The sequence below is a fragment of the Pygocentrus nattereri genome, chromosome 10 (genome assembly GCF_015220715.1).
Source record: "Pygocentrus nattereri isolate fPygNat1 chromosome 10, fPygNat1.pri, whole genome shotgun sequence".
Taxonomy (NCBI): Eukaryota; Metazoa; Chordata; class Actinopteri; order Characiformes; family Serrasalmidae; genus Pygocentrus; species Pygocentrus nattereri.
The window spans coordinates 12,808,460-12,830,617 of NC_051220.1; the positions used below are offsets into that span (position 1 = coordinate 12,808,460).

General features: G+C 38.5%; 1 protein-coding gene across 7 annotated transcripts; it reads right to left on the reverse strand.

Moving 5' to 3' along the window:
- Positions 1 to 4,782: 4,782 nt before the first annotated feature.
- Positions 4,783 to 13,929, reverse strand: LOC108433950. Of its 7 annotated transcripts, none has more exons than XM_017708840.2 (9): positions 13,816 to 13,929; positions 12,612 to 12,796; positions 11,155 to 11,337; positions 10,931 to 10,981; positions 10,580 to 10,648; positions 9,900 to 10,199; positions 6,067 to 6,393; positions 5,488 to 5,787; positions 4,783 to 5,407 (listed from the first exon to the last, which is right to left on the reverse strand). In XM_017708840.2, exons 3-9 carry the CDS (start codon positions 11,327 to 11,329, stop codon positions 5,274 to 5,276), a joined length of 1,356 nt encoding a protein of 451 aa, XP_017564329.1. In that variant the 5' UTR covers positions 11,330 to 11,337; positions 12,612 to 12,796; positions 13,816 to 13,929; the 3' UTR covers positions 4,783 to 5,273. The 7 variants fall into 7 exon arrangements, with proteins under 7 accessions (XP_017564329.1, XP_017564331.1, XP_017564325.1 ...); XM_017708842.2 differs by having other exon boundaries at positions 6,220 to 6,393; positions 12,612 to 12,834; XM_017708836.2 differs by having other exon boundaries at positions 12,612 to 12,834.
- Positions 13,930 to 22,158: the final 8,229 nt, after the last annotated feature.

The following is a 22,158-nucleotide window of genomic DNA, read 5'->3' on the forward strand; positions in this document are numbered from 1 at the left end:
GTTTAAATGGTTCTCTGCATGGCGAAATGATTCTTCAGATTAATGGAGAATGTTCTGTAGATGGTTCTATATAGCGCCTTTTTGGAAAGGGTTCTGCTATTGTTAAAATGTCAGGCTTGTTACGATATATAGAACCATCTACAGCACATTCTCCATCAATCTTTCACAATGCAAAGAACCCTTTAATCAAGCAAAGGGTTCTTTGAATGTTCATGGTTCTATATAGAACCATTTTCTTTACTAAAGAACCCTTGAAGAACCATCATTTTCAAGTGTGTGCAGCAGAACATCTAATAATAATAACAATAACAATAATGTTATGCTGCAAAAATGGTGTCTTGGCCTTTTTACTTGATAGTGATTTTAGTCAGTCAAATTGTCTCACTATTTCAGCGTACAATTGTGCTTGCTTTAGAAAATATGCTTAGAACTGATCTGTCAATATACTGAGACTATTTGACTGAAAAAAGAAGGAAAAATGTCTATAAATATGTTATAACAGTCTCAACATGAGAAATATTAGATATTTCAATTAGACTTAAGATCATTTCACTTGCAAGGACACATTTTTTGCAGTGACTCACGCAGAGCACAGAAACACAGTAACAGAACATATTAATGTATTAGAGATATTAAATATGAATGCATTGAGGATATTAATGCACTAGTTACAATACAAGTTACAATTACTAGTTACAATTTCTCTAATATGGTTCTGACCGTGTGTTTGGGTGAAGCTTATTCACAAAAACACATCCTGAAAAGAATCCCATCCCATAGTTAATAACACATGTAATAACAAAACTCTCCATTTATGGAACACAAATGTGTAAAAAGAGGAGCACTCTGACTGCGCACTCTTTACACACACCCACTCAGAGAGGGAAAACACACAGCAAAAGTTTGGGCACCTCTGATCAGATTACATCTTGATTTTCCAACTGAAACAACCTCTATAACTAAAATATGACATTCTTCTGCACATTTTAATGCACAATGTCTATTTATTTATTGAAGAAAAATAAGACATAAAACAATGAATGCGCCATAAGTTTTGCACAGGCTACATTCTGTTTTTTTCTCTTATTCCAATATATTAAATATCCACAAATAAACAGTAATTAAACTGTGCAGAACTGTGTTTCTGCAGAGGACGAGTTCACTTATTCACAACTTCATATTAACGGGCACCCAAAGTTTTTCATATCACTGCACAGCCTGTATATTATTATTATTATTATTATTATTATTATATTCAATGTCATTACTTGCACTACAAACTGTAGAACTTACAAATAATATATTTTGTGTTAATGCGAAAACCTTCAGCTATAAGTATTAAAGATGATGAGTCCAATTAGAACATATTAGGATCCATTATCCAGTGTGCAGAACTCTGACTGTCTACTAAAATAAATAAAAGTCTGTTGTTCCAGCATTACAGATCTAATGTTTCATCTGCTGAGTGTAATTCCAGAATACGTACATTAATATCTCTTATACATTAATATTTCATCTCTAATACACTCTGTAAAATGTTGTACTGTGTGGTTCTGTGATGCTGGTTCTATAAGACCCAGATAGTAAAATACACATATAGAATCACTCTTTTCAATAATGACAAGTCCTGTTTCAGATAAATGTGCAAAGTGTTTATAATCTGCTCACAGTTTCCAGATCATCTGTCGACTTTAGAACACTGTAAATAAAAAAACTAGAAATATTAGAACTGGCCAGAATCATGAAAAGAGCTGGAGAAGATTTTTGAGCAGTATGAAAAAAATTCAAATTCATGGATACTTCAAAAGTGGTAATCAAACTGGAGGAAAACTATCCTAAATTTTCCTAAAAATGATCCTAAATAAAAAATAACATCCAAGTAGAGTTTTAGAAATTGTTCTTTTCCCCCAAAATACTTGAAATGTTCATTCTACTTTATAAGACATGACTGGATATACAACCCCAATTCAAATGAAGTTGGGATGTTGTGTAAAACATAAATAAAAACAGAATACGATGATTTGCAAATCCCTTCCAACCTATATTCAACTGACTACACTACAAAGACAAGAAATTTAATGTTCATACGGATAAACTTTAATTTTTTTGCAAATACTTACTCATTTTGAATTTGATGCCTGCAACACGTTCCAAAGAAGTTGGGACAGGGGCGTGTTTACCGCTGTGTTACATCACCTTTCCTTTTAACAACACTCAATAAGCGTTTGGGAACTGAGGACACAAATTTTTGAAGCTTTGTAGGTGGAATTCTTTCCCATTCTTGCTTGATGTACAACTTCAGATGCTCAACAGTCCGGGGTCTCCATTGTCGTATTTTGCACTTCATAATGTGCCACACTTTTTAAAGGGAGACAGGTCTGGACTGCAGGCAAGCCAGTCTAGTACCCGCACTCTTTTACTACGAAGCCACACTGTTGTAACATGTGCAGAATGTGGCTTGGCATTGTCCTACTGAAATAAGCAGGGATGTCCCTGAAAGAGACGTTGCTTGGATGGCAGCATATGTTGCTCCAAAACCTGTATGTACCTTTCAGCATTAATGGTGCCTTCACAGATGTGCAAGTTACCCATGCCATGGGCACTAACACACCCCCATACCATCAAAGATGCTGTCTTTTGAACTTTGCACTGATAACAATCCGGACAGTCCTTTTCCTCTTTGGCCCGGAGGACACGACATCCATGATTTCCAAAAACAATTTGAAATGTGGACTCATCAGACCACAGGACACTTTTCCAGTTTGCGCCAGTCCATCTCAGATGAGCTCGGGCCCAGAGAAGCCGGCGGTGTTTCTGGGTGTTGTTGATATATGGCTTTCGCTTTGCATGACAGAGTTTTAACTTGCACTTGTAGATGGAGTGATGAACTGTGTTCACTGACAGTGGTTTTCTGAAGTGTTCCTGAGCCCATGTGGTAATATCCGTTACAGAATGGTGTCGGTTTTCAATGCAGTGCTGCCTGAGGGATCGAAGGTCACAGGCATTCAATGTTGGTTTTCTGCCTTGCCGCTTACTTGCAGAGATTTCTCCAGATTCTCTGAATCTTTTGATGATATCATGGACTGTAGATGAGGAAATCCCTAAATTTGCTCACGCAGTTGTTCACTTGTTCAAAGTGGTGAACCTCACCCCATTCTTGCTTGTGAACGACTGAGCCTTTCAGGGATGCTCCCTTTATACCCAATCATGACACTCACCTGTTTCCAATTAACCTGTTCACCTGTGGAATGTTCCAAACAGGTGTTTTTTTGAGCATTCCTCAACTTTCCCAGTCTTTTGTTACCCCTGTCCCAACTTCTTTGGATCGTGTTAACAAATTCAAAATGAGTGAATATTTGCAAAAAACAATAATATTTATCCATTTGAACATTAAATATCTTGTCTTTGTAGTGTATTAAATTGAACATAGGCTGAAAAGGATTTGCAAATCATTGTATTCTGGTTTTATTTATGTTTTACACAACGTCCCAACTTCATTGGAATTGGGGTTGTAAAACGAGAACCTAATATGATGAGTAATTCAAACATTCTGAATGTTAGTATATATTGGACATCAAGAATTCTCTTCTTTGGCAGTTATTAATGTAATTAAACTATTAAAGTTATTAATCTGCAGATTAATCTGATTAACGCTACATTAACTGAACGTCCTCTGTCTCTCTATAACACCAGTAGAGGGCAGCATTGTATTTGTATTGATGCTTTAACTATCTGCTGGTGGAGCTGTAGAAGGTTTCAGCTCCAGTCTGTGCAGGAAACAAACAAACCACATTTGAGACACATTTTTCTATAACATAGTTGGCTAGACTCAGATTTTAGAAATGCTTTAAAGCAATATATCAGTCTTCATTATGTAGTCTGCGTATTGCTTGCATGTTTTATATATTGTATATTGTGTATTGACTGTAAATTATCTGTACATTGCTTGTATTGCATTTAATACTAAAGAGACGCCAACGACTAGAACCAAATTCTTTGTTTGCGTCAACATACTTGGCAAAAAAAACCTGATTCTGATGAATTAGCAGCTCAAAAACCTACTTACACACAAGAACTTCTCACAACACCAAGAATCTATCAGCTTAAGAACTACAAAACAGAGACTGCTTTATTATTCAAATGTTCTGTTCCACCTTAAAAGGTGCAGCTGCACCCTGGGGCTTTGCAAATAATCCATATAGGAGTTTGTGGATCCTTTTGGTCTAAAATAAAACACTAAAGAGAGGAGATCAACAGTAGAACAGAACAGGAGCTGAACCAGCACAGCAGCATGAAATTCAGCTCTAAAAGACATGGCTAGGCTAGCCTTAGCGAGCTAATTAGCTAGCTAATCATGGAAGCTTCAAAAACGAAACACTTCTTTGAGAACTCAGAACATAACCTACCTTATTTTTTTAATAAGGTCTGTCTGGCTGGAAGCTTTAATATAGAACCCTTTTTTATGCTTTAATACTTGTTGTTAGCTTTGTAGCCTATAGCTTACTAGCTAGGAGGCTAACAGAGTAAACAGAGAAATCACAGAGAACAAAACCCTGAAGTCCAGGAAGATCTGCTCTTGAATCAGTGACTGTTTATATAACAGGAATTCAGTCAACAGGCTGAAGCACAAATGTACCCAAATAGCAATTTTGGGGATTTTTTTCTTATCTAACTGAAAAAACAGTGGTATTCAAACAGTTGAGGACTTTTAATAAACACTGCATTTCTTTATTGTTCATATGTAAAACCAGGTTGTCTCCTGTGTCCTCATAAGAATAAATAATGTAAAAAGTAGTAAAAATGTTTTTAAAAAGTACAAAAAAGGGAGAAAAAAGCCCAACATATACACATACAGGTCTGAGTAACATCAACAAACTCAGAGATTACAGTACAGAGATAAACAGCTCATTCTGTGTCTATAAAGTCTCTTTGGCATTCTGTAAGATAAACTGTATGTAACACACAAATTTACATACATTTGGGAATCACGTATGTACGTTAATGAGATTTTACTCAGAACCTTTACCTATACAGAACCTTTAATGAATACTCAGTTTCTTCGACTACTGGTAAGTTTTATGTAAAGCACTTTGAGCTGCAACTGGCATGAAAGGTGCTATACAAACAAACATTATTGTTATTATTATCAGCACAGTTTCACAGAACGTCAAATAAAAACAAGCCTTTCAGTGAGAAATAACAACTCACAAAGTGTCAGTCATCAGCTACAGCTGTGGTTACATGAGGCTGCTGAACATCTCTGCTGTCTCTGTTCAGGTGATGGACTTCAGCTGCCAGTTCCTCGTTGCCCAGCACCTCAACATCCCCATCACCATGACTATAACGACAGCTATAACACTGATGATTGTCATTGTCCTTCCTCCACGTTCAGCCTCTTCAAGTGGACCTGGAGATGAATCAGAGTAAGACGTGTTGAATGAAGATGTTCTGGTGAGTATGCAAAAAGCTACAGGTGGACTGATGTACCTGTAGATGGAGGGAACACCTGTATAAAGAGGACACTGACAGTGTGCTGTGTTTCTCTCTCCATCACTGAAAATGTTCCAGAATCTTCCATGGAGAGCTTCCTCAGCTCCAGGGAGTGCTGCTGTAGATCTATACGGTGTGAATAAGCTGCTCCACACTCCATCTGCTCTTTCTCCACCTCACACACTCGTACAGAACCGTTCCCTCCATCAGGCAGGAAGCTCACAATCACTGGAGATACAGTGTGGAGGGGGAGGAGCACCGAGGAACCAAACCCCACCTCCAACCGGGCCATGATATCTGACAGACAGAAGAACAGAGAATAGAGACAAAACAGCATTAACAAGACTTCCTTGCTGAAAAAAATTCATAAAAACCATTAAGTGTGTCTGTTGGTTCCTGATGGTTTTGTAATGTGTTTTGTTTGTTAACGTGTTAATATTACTTAAACATCAATGTCTTAAAACCTACACAAACAATTCAGAAGTTAAAAGTTTGTTACTTTCATAGATTTGTATGATGTGGCATTGAAAAATTAATGTTGTGTGATTTGTGGTGTAATCAGCAGTGCATGTTTACTTGTCACAGTGAGGTTAATCTGTGTGCCCAGCCTGAAGATTTGGTCCTTCACAAATGAGCACTCGTAACTGCCCTGGTCAGCATGGCTTATGTTCTTCAGCACGAGACACATGTTATTTTGGTAGATTTTCTCTTTGGGCAGTGACACTCTACCTTTAAACTGAGAACCTACAATCTGAGAACCTTTTTCCCACTGCAGAACAATATGATCCTTCATTTTCCACTGCACAAACTCAGCCTCTGTACCAAACCAGTCCACACGGCCAAAACACAACAGATCCACCTCCTCACCTGCTTTAACAACCACAGTGCTAGGAGAGTGGGGGGCTAAATGGAGAGAGAGAGAGAGAGAGAGAGAGAGAGACAGAGAAATACATATGTGAATATTATTCGTAAGAAATAGCCAAGTAATGTTTTCTTTGGGATTTCATTCTCTCACTCTGGATAGTGCCATTATAGTTCTCACACTTAGTAGTGTCAGTGTTTAGGGTTCTGGAGCTCTGAATCTTGGTAGTGGCCATCTTTTGGGCTCTGAATCTTGGTAGTACTGGTTTTTAGGCCTCTGAATCATAGTATTATCAGTCTTTAGAGCTCTGAGTCTTGGTAATATTGGTCTTTAGGCCTTTAGAGTCTTGGTATTACCAGTCTGAATCTTAGTAGTACTTTTAGTAGTACTTAGTACCTAGTAGTACCTTGGTAGGGCCAGACTTCAGGGCTCCGAGTCTTGGTAGGGCCAGGCTTTAGGGCTCCGCCTTGGTAGAGAGCTCTAAGCCTCTTTAAGCCTCCTTGTTGTGCTCTTTAAGCCTCCATCTTTAAGCTCTTTAAGCTCATTTGTCATGCTTTACATGTTGGTACTGCCAGTCTTTAGGCTTTGTACTCATGGTGCTATTTTGTTCTTTTTTGTTATGTACGAAATTAACCTTATTTGAAATACTAAAGTTGAAAATGTTTTACCTAATAAATCTTAGTTTATTATACAATATGAATACAAAATTATACAACCCCAATTCCAATGAAGTTGGGACGTGGTGTAAAACAAATAAAAACAGAATGCGATGATTTGCAAATCCTTTTCAACCTATATTCAATTAAATAAACTACAAAGACAAGATATTTAATGCTCAAACGGATAAACTTTATTGTTTTTTGCAAATATTCACTTTGAATTTGATGCCTGCAACACGTTCCAAAGAAGCTGGGACAGGGCCAACAAAAGACTGGGAAAGTTCAGGAATGCTCAAAAAACCTGTTTGGAACATTCCACAGGTGAACAGGTTAATTGGAAACAGATGAGCGTCATGATTGGGTATAACACTAGTCCTCCTGAGATTTCAAGATCCTCAGGACATCACCCCTCCTTCTTGCCAGCAATTAGCAGGACCATACATCACCCTTTATTATGTTAATTCACAGAGGAGGACTGAGACAGCAGCTCTGTGGTGCACACAGAAAGTCTAATACTACTACTAATATCCTCTGCAAATATATAATATTCTGCTAAATGTTTGTTGTATATCAGATTATTTTTTTTTGTATCTGATTTGATCAGAATAATGTTGTTTAGCACCACATGTATTTGTTTATTCCTCCTATTGCCTTTATTGAGTATATTCTGTCTAGAGTAGCTTCAAACTGTAGTTTATTTTGTTATTTAGTGGGACTCATTAGTGAAATAGTCGTCTGTACGTCATCTGCTACGTGCAATTGAATTAGATAGATAGATAGATAGATAGATAGATAGATAGATAGATAGATAGATAGATAGATAGATAGATAGATAGATAGATAGATAGAGAGAGAGATTCAATTGTTCTTTTCAGCTAGAGGTATGGAGCCACAGATTTTCTTGTTTATGCATGTCATTAGCACCACACATTTACATCGGTGGACCATTATCACGGGTCCATATTATTACCTTTCATATTGTTCCGTGTATGCATGTCATTAGCGCAGTATTGGCGTTATGTATGAAGCGCCACGGATTTACATTAGTATGAGCTGCTGTGGGCGTGTTCTTCAGAGTTATGATAAAAGCAGAAACACAAATGCAGGTGAATTACATTTTCCCTACTATCCTGTGTGGAGAAGACTGCGGCATACACAGTGCGCGCAGGAACACTCCGGTGGCCAGTTGCAGTCTTCTACAACCTACTTGACCTGGCAGCGATGAACGCGCATGTTTTGTACACGGCATGCACGGGGTCCACAGAGAGTAGGAGAGTCTTTCTATGTGCACTTGCTGAGGAACTTCGTCATCGTTACAAAGAGCGAGATTCAAACTGTAGGTTTTTTTTATTGTTTAGCGGGATTCATTAGTGAAACAGTCGTCTCTACGTCTGCTGCTACGTGCGCTTGAACTTTAACTTTTGAAACACGGGTCTACAAATTTTCTGCCGCTTGTTGTAGGATCGGTAACATATACAGTCCACTTGTAACTTCAAGTTTACCTTGAAGTTGTATCACGTTCGTTGCTTTGGGAGTTGTATGAGCTCGAGGTGGGCATGGGGGGTTTCCACTTCCACCGCACTCCATATCATTACCAAGACAATGGGCGTTAATCGCTTCACAGTAGGGGAGTGGGCTACATGATCGCTGGTTTCCCTTACGAAAATTTTCGTAGGTTTCGGAAGATTAGTGATAAAGGGAGCATCTCTGAAAGGCTCAGTCGTTCACAAGCGAGGAAGGGGCGAGGTTCACCACTTTGTAAACAACTGTGTGAGCAAATAGTCCAACAGTTTAAGAACAACGTTTCTCAATGTGGAATTGCAAGGAATTTAGGGATTTCATCATCTACAGTCCATGATATCATCAAAAGATTCAGAGAATCTGGAGAAATCTCTGCAACGCTGCTGGCTTCTCTGGGCCCGAGCTCATCTGAGATGGACTGACACAAAGTGGAAAAGTGTCCTGTGGTCTGATGAGTCCACATTTCAAATTGTTTTTGGAAATCATGGATGTCGTGTCCTCCGGGCCAAAGAGGAAAAGGACTGTCCGGATTGTTATCAGTGCAAAGTTCAAAAGACAGCATCTCTGATGGTGTGGGGGTGTGTTAGTGCCCATGGCATGGGTAACTTGCACATCTGTGAAGGCACCATTAATGCTGAAATGTACATACAGGTTTTGGAGCAACATATGCTGCCATCCAAGCAACGTCTCTTTCAGGGACATCCCTGCTTATTTCAGCAAGACAATGCCAAGCCACATTCTGCACGCGTTACAACAGCGTGGCTTCGTAATAAAAGAGTGCAGGTACTAGACTGGCTTGCCTGCAGTCCAGACCTGTCTCCCACTGAAAACGTGTGGCGCATTATGAAACGCAAAATACGACCACAGAGACCCCGGAGTGTTGAGCAACTGAAGTTGTACATCAAGCAAGAATGGGATAGAATTCCACCTACAAACCTTCAACAATTCGTGTCCTCAGTTCCCAAACGCTTATTGAGTGTTGTTAAAAGGAAAGGTGATGTAACACAGTGGTAAACATGCCCCTGTCCCAACTTCTTTGGAACGTGTTGCAGGCATCAAATTCAAAATGAGTGACTATTTGCTAAAAACAATAAAGTTTATCCGTTTGAACATTAAATATCTTGTCTTTGTAGTGTATTCAACCAAATATAGGTTGAAAAGGATTTGCAAATCATGGTACTCAGCTTTTATTTATGTTTTACACAACTTAATTGGAATTGGGGTTATATTTTTGTATTTAAAGAAAAATGCTAGGTTTTCAGACCTGTACACAATATTGTACAGATGATTTTTATGACATCATAGAGGGACACCTCCTCCCTTAATATTTACTTTCACCATCAGTTATTGTAGATGTATGTATTTACCTGTCAAAGTGAGATTAATGCGTGTGGCAAGTCTGATGTCTTCATCCTTCATGAATAGGTAAAGACCCTGATGTTCATCGTTAGTGTTTTTCAGCACAAGAGAGATGTTTTCTTGCAGGATTCTCTCTTGGCTCAGGGATGCCATACCAGTGTAAGCTTTTTCTGAATGCAGCAATGTCTGATACTTTATCTTCCACTGCACAAACTCAGCTTCTGAATCCACCACCTCCAGACGACCAACACATGGAGAAACTTCCTCCTCTCCTATTGTAAGCATAGAAATGCTGGGAGAATGGGGATCTAAACAGCAGGCGGCAAAGAGAGAGAAAGGGAGTACTCATCCCCAGTAGTGCAGTGCTTAAGCATTTAGTACATCCTTAGTGTTGTGCAGCTGAGTTGTTACATGGGGAAATGATGTGCTATTACTGCAAATGACTTATGCATGCTCTGCCTTTAAATGCCACAGACTCACTCTATAGGTAGTGCCAGTCTTTAGGGCTCTTACTCTTGATAGTGTCAGTCTTTAGGATACTCACTTGTGGTTGTATCAATCTTTAGGGCTCTTAATCTTGTTAGTCTCAGTCTTTAGGGGCCCTTTCTTTGGCAGTGCCAGGGCTCTTTACTGCTCTTACACTTAGTAGTGCAAGTCTTTATGAGTCTTCCTTTCCTGAATTTCTTACCTTTCTCTCTGAGATCAACTTCTCCAAGTGTAACCTCCTTATCCTCTCTCATGAACAGGTATTGACCCACTGTAGTGAGAGAAGCCAAACTGACAAAGCAGTACCCAAACAATGTTGTGATTTTTACCCTTTCATTCATTCTGAACACATTTTATTCATAAAAATGCAGTTAAAATTGTATGCACAACAAACTTCAGAAATCTGAAGTGTCCACAGCTGCTACACAGGTGTCTTCATAGTTACGAGTAAGCACATATAATCATGCTGTGATTGCATTTGAAAAGTGAACATTGCCAAAATGCAGAATTGATGACATGCATGATGTTTATTTGTTTTGTTATTCACACTCACCTGTGAGTGTGTACAGTATGCCAATTAACACAACTGCCACAACCAGGGTACCTTTGAAAGAAAAAGTCATTTAATTCAGATTAACCCATAAATTTAAAGCATTTATGAACCTTTTTTTGCTGTTTTTTTTTAAAGAGATGCATGTGTCCAAGTAATTAAATGGAGTGTAACTGTGATTCAGTAAACAGGTTGTTGTTTTTTTGTAAGGCAGGCTGTTCAATTACCAGTGAACAAGTTACTGATGGTAAGCTCAGATCGATTCAGGTGACTGGCTTCACATTTGTGTTCCTGAGAAAGTCGTATCTTCCTCAACTTGTTCATCACAGCGGCCAAGCAGATTGCCAGACACAGTGTAATGGGTGCCATTATTAATGCCATCCCTGGGTTTTCAGGTTCCATGTCTGTAGCTACCAAAGAAACAAGAAGAGAAATACTGAGACCATTATTCAGGTTCAGTTAAAGGTGACCCAGCACATTACAGTTTTAATACAGGATATATTTTCTTTGTTATTTTCATAAAATTCCAAGGAACATCTTAAAGTTTCAACATAAAAACCAGAGAAAGAAAGAAGCAAATAAACTGAGATACACTATGTTCTCACACCAAGTACAATACAACAGAAAGTGATTTGATGTCATGTAGGCCCAAGCCAATAATAATAATTATTATTATAATAAAAGCTATAAAAATAATAATGGTGAAAATGATCTCAAAAACATGTTATGGTAGGACAATCCTAATAAGCCCCTTTTCTAAAAATGGGAAGCAAAAGTTATTATTAATATTAAATCATTAGGCTAAAATGTGTTAAATATACATATACAAGTTTCCAAAACTCTGTTCGTACCGTTTTTTGAAATGGTGAGTTTTGGAAAAGATTACTTCTCAAATAAAGGTGCTATTAATCATATACTGCATGTGTAAAGTTCACTCTCAACAATATATTGTGAAAAAAATCTTTGAAAGTGGTCTATAATGTGTTTTAAAGTGACATATATGTATAATAAATAGTGATTTTATGGATGTTTAACCATTTTCAAACCTCTCCTCGAGGAAGCCCAGTATTATATGTAGTTAAAAAGCAGCTCCTGGTTTGACCAATCAGTGCTTCATTAAATTGAACTCATGATGTAACTGATGATAATAACAAGTCTCTGTGGTGGCTGTGAAGGTGTCAAGGAAAAATATGGACCCAAGAAATTCTTGTTACTTTTTATTGTTTTTATGTTTACTTGAATTATGAATCACTTTATTCTAATGTATATTGTGATAAACTCACTGCTGAGGTCAATTGTTAAAAATATTTAGCTTAGATGCCTAAACCTTGCGCACAGTACTGGGTGTGTGTGTGTGTGTGTGTGTGAGAGAGAGATATTTTATATATATATATTGTACAGAAGCATTGTCAATTAACAGATTCACAGCAGCTCTGAGAAAAAAGGTAGAAATGATTCTTGTTTTGAGCAGTAAAAAGCCTGTCCTGTGTAAAATTCAGAAGAAAAACAAGAAACCATTTGACTGATAGCAGCAGTGAGAGTTTTATATCCATTACTCCAGATTACATATTAATTCTTGTCACTCTGTAATGAGCTATAATAAGTCAAATCTGTAAACATCTAAGAGCTAATAAGCTTACACACAGAAGAACAGAGGTGAATCATTATGAACATATGTCCTCACCCTCTGTGCTCACTCTGCTGTGCTCTGGATCTTCCTGCTTTGTGTTCAGTTAAACGAGGAGTTATTTAAATGCTCCAGGTTACCTTGGAGCACGTCCAAAATTTCACCTGGACACGTTACTGAAGAGGGCTGATTTTTTTCCTCTGATGACGTGCTTTAGCCTGTATAGGGGTGGAGTCCTTCACCTGCACCAGGAAGACAACCGCCCAGGAACATCAGAGGACTGCAATGAAGAGGGCATACCTATGATGATGCCATTCTCCTGTTCCCTCAGGAACGTGCCTTATCCTCAGGCAGGATAGACAGATATACATTATAGTTAGACATATAGATAGACATATCTGGGTAGATAGATAGACATTATAGTTAAGCATGAGACGTTTGTCATCCATTTATAACATCAGCATAAAAGCAAGATGAGTGAAAGAGGAGATGGCAGCAGAGAAAATAGACATGTTGAGTGTTTTACAAGTGAGAGAGGATAAACAGCTGTGAAAGAACCAACAGGTGGACAATCACAGAACATCGAACAGTAATCTCTGCAATAATCTCCAGTGATCAGAAATGTGTATCTGTAAGTGTGATCTCTGTCTGGTTCCTCCACATTGTTCCTGTAGTTCTCGTTCAGTGTAGCATCATTGAACAAAGACATGCTCCATTCATTAGAAAGAGCAACAGGCTGGAACACAAACAAACGTTGGCTCTGATCTACAGTTGGTTCTACGGTGGTGCAGAAGCATGCATTTCCCCTTCAGTATTATTTTTTCGTACACTCACTTGATCTTTGGGGAACAGGCATGTAGACAGGCTGTCTTAGAGCAGACCTGCACACTGTAAAAAAACACAGCCACCTGAAACATATGAGTGCTGCTGCTCCACACTGAAAGAATGCCTATAGTCAGGGGTGCTTTAACTGCAGGTGGGCCCTGGAGCTACAGGTGGTCAGTGGGCCCTATGGGTATAGTTATAATCCCTCCTGACTGACATGGTCAAACTACACAGGCTTAATCAGCATGTAAGGAAGAAGTCGCATAGCTAACAATCAGCAGAACCCATGCGTTGTTATAGCATGCTAAACTAGATGTAGGCGGGGGTTTCCGCCTCCGCCCAGTAGGGGATAACTTTACAATACTTCAACTAGGAAGACCGAGTAAGTGACAGGATCTGTGTCCCCACCCCCGATGCTTTGAGTCTCAGTACTCACCTTAGCAAGTATGCCCTGGATAATCAGAGTGAATGCTCGAGATGTGGTGAGGTGGGCTTCAGGACATGTGTGTGTGTGTCTCTGTGTGTCTCTCTCTCTCTCTCTCTCTCTCTCTCTCCCTCCCCGCCACCTGGCTCCCGTTCTGAACCTGCGGCCACGCCCACGAAGGACGAGAAGCGTTTGGCTCTGATAGGTTAGAAACATCTAGAACGCACCTGAACAGTTTCAAAATAAAAGACTTGTATATTTCCATCCTCTACGCAGAGATCTGCATGGAACTGATTTTCAGTCCCACTTCTGCAGAAAATCGGAATCGTTTGTCCTGCTCCCACCTGCCACTGTCCTGAGGAGCAAATTAACAATTGTTAGCCATCCAGCTAGGTTAGTGGTTAGTTTGTCTTGAAATAAAAATGATCAAACGTTGCCTACTAAGAACAGCATGCTGCACAATGCAGAGAAGCATTAAAATATCATTATCTGTAAATGTGTAAATTACTTGCAAATTTGTAAGGATATCCATTGTAATGTAGCTAATCTGTGTAATGTGTTTGCTATTGTGAGTTTAGCTTAGAAAGTTTAGCTCTCTCTAACTTCTTTAATCCATTAGAAAAAAAAATTTATTATTTCTCATTAAAGTTAAGTTAAACTGAGACAATTAAGATATAACAGCATGTCATTAAAAAGTAAAATCTTTACTGCCATGAGTCCATCATCATCATCATCATCATTTGTGTGGTCCTGACTCCATGATGATGATGATGATCATCATCATCATGTGTATAGTCCATCATCATCATCATCATGTGTAGTCCTGAGTCCATCATCATCATCATCATTATCATCATCATCATCATCATCATCATCATCTGTGTAGTCTTGAGTCCATCATCATCATCATCAGGCATGGAGTCCTGAGTTCATCATCATCATGATCATGTGTGATGAAATGTGGGATTTCAGCTGCTCAACAGTTTGGGGGTCTCCTTTGTCACATCTTTCATTTTATAATGTGCTGAATGTTATCAGTGGTGACAGGTCTGGACTGTAGGCAGGTCAATTTATTTATTTCGGAGCAATGCTCTTGTAATACATGCAGAATGTGGTTTGACATTGTCTTGCTGAAATAATCAAGGCTTTCCACGAAAAAGACATTGTCTTTATGACAGCACATGTTGCCAAAACATGTATATATCATTCAGCATTAATGGTGCCTTCACAGATGCATGGGTGCACGTCACTTAAACCACAAATGACCCCCCTATACCATCATGAATACTGGCTTTTGAACTGTGCACTGATAACAAGCTGAGTGGTCTTTAGCCCAGAGACACAGTGTCCGTGGTTTCCAAAAATAATTTAAATTTTTTATTTGATGGACCACAGAACACTTTTCCACCCAGTCTGTTTTTGGGCCCAGAGAAGGTGGCAGCATTTCTGGACCCTGTTCATATATGGTTTCTTCTTTGTGTTTTATAGTTTTAATTAGCATGTGTGGATGCAGCGATGAACTGTTTTCACAGACAGTAGTTTTCAGAAGTTTTGCTGAGCCCATGCTGTGATTTCTACCACAGAATTATGTCTGTTTTTAGTGCAGGGCCACCTGAGGACCCAAAGATCTCAGCCAGCAAATACTGGCTTTTGGTCTTGTACCTTCCATACTTTCTCCATATTCTCTGAATCTTTTAATGATATTATGTACCGTAGATGATGAAACCCAAAAGTTCTTTGCTATTTTATGTTGAGAAACGTTATTCTTGAATTGTTGTACTACTTACCCACACTACTGTCTTTCACAGAGTAATGAACCCCTCCTCATCTGTAGTTCTGAAAGACTCAGCCTCTCTCAGACGCTCTTTTTAATACCCAATCATGTTACTGACCTGTTGCCAATCAACCACCAGGTGTTTTTTAGCCTTACACAAATTTACTAGCCTTTTGTGGCCCCATCCCAACTTTTTTGTGTCATTGAGATCAAATTTACATTCTGCACAGCGTCCCAAAGCTTTTGGAAATGGGGTTGTATTTCATGTCTCTAACACACTCTGTAAAATGCTGTACTGTGTGGTTCTGTGCTGCTGGTTCTGTAATACCCAGCTAGTAAAATATACATCTAGAATCACTCTTTTCAATAATGACAAATCCTGTTTCAGACAAATGGACAAAATGTACATAATCTGCTCTCAGCTTTCAGATCATCTGTCGAATCTAGAACACTGTAAATAAAACTGTAGAAATGTTAGAAGTATCTAGAATGATGAACAGAGCTGGAGAACATTCAAGAACTGTAAGAATAAAGTTCAAACATAAAGCAGATAACCCAAAAAAATATCCTTAATAAAAAGTATATTAAATTATCATGAATAATTCATAATTTGTTCTCAACATGTTAATTCTTCTGTATTAGTTATGAATGGACATACAATAATAATAACTACAGTCATGGCCAAAAGTTTTGAGAATGATACAAATATTAATTTTTACAAAGTCTACTGCTTCAGTTTTTATAATGGCAATTTGCATATACTCCAGAATGTTAAAAAGAGTGATCAGCTTAACAGCAATTAATTGCAAAGTCAATATTTGCCTAGAAAATGAACTTTATCCCCCAAAACACATTTCAACTTCATTGCAGCCCTGCCTTAAAAGGACCAGCTAACATCGTTTCAGTGATTGCTCCATTAACACAGGTGTGGGTGTTGATGAGGACAGGGCTGGAGATCAATCTGTCATGATTAAGTAAGAATGACACCACTGGACACTTTAAAAGGAGGCTGGTGCTTGGCATCATTGTTTCTCTTCTGTTAACCATGGTTATCTCTAAAGAAACACGTGAAGTCATCATTGCACTGCACAAAAATGGCCTAACAGGGAAGAGTATCGCAGCTAGAAAGATTGCACCTCAGTCAACAATGTATCGCATCATCAAGAACTTCAAGGAGAGAGGTTCCATTGTTGCCAAAAAGGCTCAAGGGCGCCCAAGAAAGACCAGCAAGCGCCAGGACCGTCTCTTAAAAGTGTTTCAGCTATGGGATCGGGCTACCAGCAGTGCAGAGCTTGCTCAGGAATGGCAGCAGGCAGGTGTGAGTGCATCTGCACGCACAGTGAGGCGGAGACTCTTGGAGCAAGGCCTGGTCTCAAGGAGGGCAGCAAAGAAGCCACTTCTCTCCAGAAAAAAACATCAGGGACAGACTGATATTCTGCAAAAGGTACAGGGAGTGGACTGCTGAGGACTGGGGTAAAGTCATTTTCTCTGATGAATCCCCTTTCCGATTGTTTGGGACATCTGGAAAACAGCTTGTTCGGAGAAGACGAGGTGAGCGCTACCACCAGTCTTGTCTCATGCCAACTGTAAAGCATCCTGAAACCATTCATGTGTGGGGTTGCTTCTCAGCCAAGGGAATCGGCTCTCTCGCAGTCTTGCCTAAAAACACAGCCATGAATAAAGAATGGTACCAGAATGTCCTCCGAGAGCAACTTCTCCCAACCGTCCAAGAGCAGTTTGGTGATCAACAATGCCTTTTCCAGCATGATGGAGCACCTTGCCATAAAGGAAAGGTGATAACTAAATGGCTCAGGGAACAAAACATAGAGATTTTGGGTCCATGGCCTGGAAACTCCCCAGATCTTAGTCCCATTGAGAACTTGTGGTCAATCAAGAGACGGGTGGACAAACAAAAACCTACAAATTCTCACAAAATGCAAGCATTGATTGTGCAAGAATGGATTGCTATCAGTCAGGATTTGGTCCAGAAGTTGATTGAGAGCATGCCAGGGAGAATTGCAGAGGTCCTGAATAAGAAGGGTCAACACTGCAAATATTGACTTGCTGCATTAACTCATTCTAACTGTCAATAAAAGCTTTTGTTACTCATAATATGATTGCAATTATATTTCTGTATGTGATAAAAACATCTGACAAACACACATAAAAACCAGAGGGCAGCACATCATGTGAAAATATAATATTTGTGTCATTCTCAAAACTTTTGGCCATGACTGTAAATATGATGAGTAGCAACCATTTTAAATGGTACTGTATACTGGGCATCAGTATACATAACTCTCTGCTGCTGGTGGAGCTGTAGAAGGTTTTAGCTCTAGTCGGTGCAGGAAACAAACTAAAAAATAAAAATAAATATATAAAAAAACAAACAAATAAACAATTCAACTTTGAGACACAATTTTCTGTAGCATAGTGGGCTAATGGTTGGAAATGTTTTGAAGCCCAGGCTGATGTGTACTCAGAGGTAAGGAGAGAGTTATAGTCTAGAGATATTTAGGGGTTTTCCAGGTGGTTGTAATGGAGAAGGTCGGATGAGACTCTCCTGAACTCATTCTCCAGTATAAAAATTCTGGCAAACAATCAAAAGTAAAATTGTCTTTGCAAAAAATGTACAAAATGATTTATCTACAAAATAATTTGTAAATAATATGCACATTGTCTATATCACTCTTCCATATGTAGTCTGCATATTGCTTGCATACTGTGTATATTGTATATTGACTGTAAATTACCTGTACATTGCTTGTATTGCATTTAACACCAAAGAGCCACCAATATACTTGGCCAATAAACCTGATTCTGATAAATTAGCAGCTCAAAAACCTACTTACACAGAAGAACTTCTCACAACACCCAGAATCTATCAGCATAAGAACTACAAAACAGAGACTGCTTTATTATTCAAATGTTCTGTTCCACCTTAAAAGGTGCAGCTGCACCCTGGGGCCTTGCAAATAATCCATATAGGAGTTTGTGGATCCTTTTGGTCTAAAATAAAACACTAAAGAGAGGAGATCAACAGTAGAGCAGAACAGGAGCTGAACCAGCACAGCAGCATGAAATTCAGCTCTAAAAGACATGGCTAGGCTAGCCTTAGCGAGCTAATTAGCTAGCTAATCATGGAAGCTTCAAAAACGAAACACTTCTTTGAGAACTCAGAACATAACCTACCTTATTTTTTGAATAAGGTCTGTCTGGCTGGAAGCTTTAATATAGAACCCTTTTTATGCTTTAATACTTGTTGTTAGCTTTGTAGCCTATAGCTTACTAGCTAGGAGGCTAACAGAGTAAACAGAGAAATCACAGAGAACAAAACCCTGAACTCCAGGAAGATCTGCTCTGGAATCAGTGACTGTTTATATAACAGGAATACAGTCAACAGGCTGAAGCACAAATTTACCCAAATAGCAATTTTGGGTATTTTTTTCTTATCTAACTGAAAAAACAGTGGTGTTCAAACAGTTGAGGACTTTTAATAAACACTGTATTACTTTATTGTTCATATGTAAATACCAGTGTCTTTTATGTCTTCATAATAATGAATAATATAAAAATAATAGTAAACATTATTTGAAAAATGCAAAAAGGGAGACAAAAAGCCCAACATATACACATACAGGTCTGAGTAACACAAACTCAAAGTTTACAGTACAGAGAAAAACTGCTCTATTCTGTTTCTATAAAGTCTCTGGGCTTCATTACGATGAACTGTATGTAATACAGCAATTTACATACATTTAAGAATCAAATATGTACAGTAGTGAATTTTTACTAATATAGAAACATTTATACACTTTCTGCCTGTGGGTGTGTTGTTATATTCGTAACTGGCGCATCAGCTTAAACATGCAGTTTATAAACTTTAAATGCGGTTTTTCACATGGAAAAATACCTGAATATACTTCTTACAGTGGCCAACAACACTGAGCACACAAACACTGCAAATTCAGAGCTATGCCACTTTCATTAACATGACTACACGTTATCATTATTATTATGCAGAATGTGCTGCAGTATGTACTCACAGTGTTAGTGTGATCAACTGCAGCTTTAGTAAATCTAACATTCAGATGCTCTGTGAACAGATACCTGTGGGTTTCATCTAGTGCTCTGCACCCTCAGGGCCTTAATGTTTTATATATATAAAACATTGTATATATATAAATAAATATAACATATATATAAATATATATTGTATATATCTCACCCACAGGGCCTTAATGTTTCACAGTGGGAGTTGCCGTTCTTACACTTTCAGTTAAGACTGAACATCTGTATAAAACACTTCCCTTTCCATTTTCATCTCTAGTGGTGGAACTGGCCAAGCTTCACTGGGAACCACTTCTTTTTAAATTAGATCATTAAAATATATCTTACAGTTTTTTAGATCAATCAATTAATGTATAAATCTATTGCTTTTTTGCGCTCAAACTCATGGGAAACACACAAACTGATGAGGGCGAAGCCTTCTACTCAAGAGGAACTACTCACTTGGATTGCTTAAGTCTCAGTCAGCTTCTCTAAGCATGAGACCATTCCTGTTTCTTTTTTGCCTGGACACTTTCTTGAACTCTTCAAGACAAATTCCACTGATTTTTCCAAAAATTCTGAATAATTAAGTGTAACATGGAAACAGGGTCACTCAGAGTGGTTTGATGTGAAATGTTTCAGATGTCTTTACAGTGGTGGTGATAGGAACTGGGGGTCACTATGACTACAACACAAATATAGACATTGTATTTACTATTTTAAACCACCTGTGAACCTACACTTGTCTTCTGAGATTTATATGGAATGTTGATGAAAAAAATTGGAATATCTAAGATAATAATTTTTCTTTACTTATTTGCCTCACAGCACCCTGCATATTATGTATCCCTCTCTTGTGAATGAAGTTTGAGGCCAAAATCTTCTCAAAACTATCATAAAACAGTGTCTCAGACATCAGGCAGTGAATTCACAACCATTTCATGTAATAACTTTCTGTGAGGGAGCTTTTAGAGGAGGAAGTCTGGTTCCTATCACCACCACTGTGAACAATTCTGACTGTAAGTTTCTCAACAACGGAGCATTTCACACCAAACCACTCTGAATGACTTTGTTTACATCTTAAACAGTTCATTTTGCTGATAAAGCTTCTCTTTTTATAGGTTCTTTGATTGGCATGTGCAGAGTTTGAGTTTAGCCAATTACCAGCTCGATTTCACAGAACATCAAATAAAAACAGCCATTTAGTGAGAAATCATAATCACAAAGTGTTTCTGATCATGTTGGCTATGCTGGACATCTCTGCTGTCTCTGTTCAGGTGATGGACTTTATCTTCCTATTCCTCGGAGAGCTCTCTGTCTCCACCACCTCATCACTGTCACCACAATGGCCAAAAAATCAGCACAAACAGTATAATTATTACTATCAGTGCTGTTGCAGCATCCTTGGTTACACCTGTACCTGGAAATGAGAGGAATCAGAAAGTTAGATGTGCTGAATGAAGATGTTCTGCTGGGTGTGTAAAATGCTACAGTTGGACTGATGTACCTCTAGATGGAGGAACCACATGTATGAAAAGAACACTGACAGTGTACTGTGTTTCTCTCTCCATCACTGAGAACGTTCCAGAATCCTCCATGGAGATCTTCCTCAGCTCCAATGAGCGCTGCTGTAGATCTATACTGTGTGAATAAGCTGCTCCACACGCCATCTGCTCTTTCTCCACCTCACAAACTTATACAGAACCGTTCCCTCCATCAGGCAGGAAGCTCACAATCACTGGAGATTTGGTGTGGAGGGGAAGGAGCACCGAGGAACCAAACCCTGCCTCCAACCGGGTCATGTGATCTTATTAACAGATAAACAGAGAACGGATCTGATAATACCATATCTATTCATTATTAATTTAAGTAGCACTGAGATGTTGTATTTATCTTGAGATTATTATATACCAATATAATTGGAGGACAGAATTTTCTCTGCCAATATTTTAGGAGGATTTCATTGTTCCTACCAATATTTTGGGAGGACAGAATTGTCTGTACCAATATTTTTCTGGGACATAAATGTCCTTATAGGACAGAATTGTTCCTGCCAATATTTTGGGAAGACAGAATTGTCCCTACTAATATCACACTTACTGCCTTACGCTAGCACTGCCGCAGGACACTACAGCGACTTAAAAGTTATTTACCAGATAAAATGATACTTGGCTACTACTGTTACTACAAGGGTCATACATCAGAAGACAGAAGATATGAGATTCCACAAAACCAGCAAAATGGGTCGAAAAAGACTCGCTAGCTAGTCACGCTAATTTAAAACTGGCTAACGTTAGCGTTACTTAGCGATAGCTGGTTTGGTTGAGCGAGTTTTCAAAAACGTAAACAATACAATGTTAAAAAAAATCGGGTGTATAATTTTACATGTAATCTTACACATTATGAATGTGTATTGCATTAAACTTTTTTTTTTTTTTGCCTGTCTTGTCTGGCAGATTTGCAATCAGAATTATGGTCAGACTGCGTTACTGTGCCAAACAAATTTACTTTTCCAAAATGAGCACTATAGA

Excerpts from the sequence above, each read along its gene's own strand:
- LOC108433950 (XM_017708840.2), bottom strand. The coding sequence starts at position 11,329 with ATGGAACCTGAAAACCCAGGGATGGCATTAATAATGGCACCCATTACA. Across the intron at positions 10,200-10,579 it reads AGTTGATCTCAGAGAGAAAG|ATCCCCATTCTCCCAGCATT; the intron begins GTAAGAAATTCA and ends CCTGCTGTTTAG. Across the intron at positions 5,408-5,487 it reads GGTGTTCCCTCCATCTACAG|GTCCACTTGAAGAGGCTGAA; the intron begins GTACATCAGTCC and ends ATTCATCTCCAG.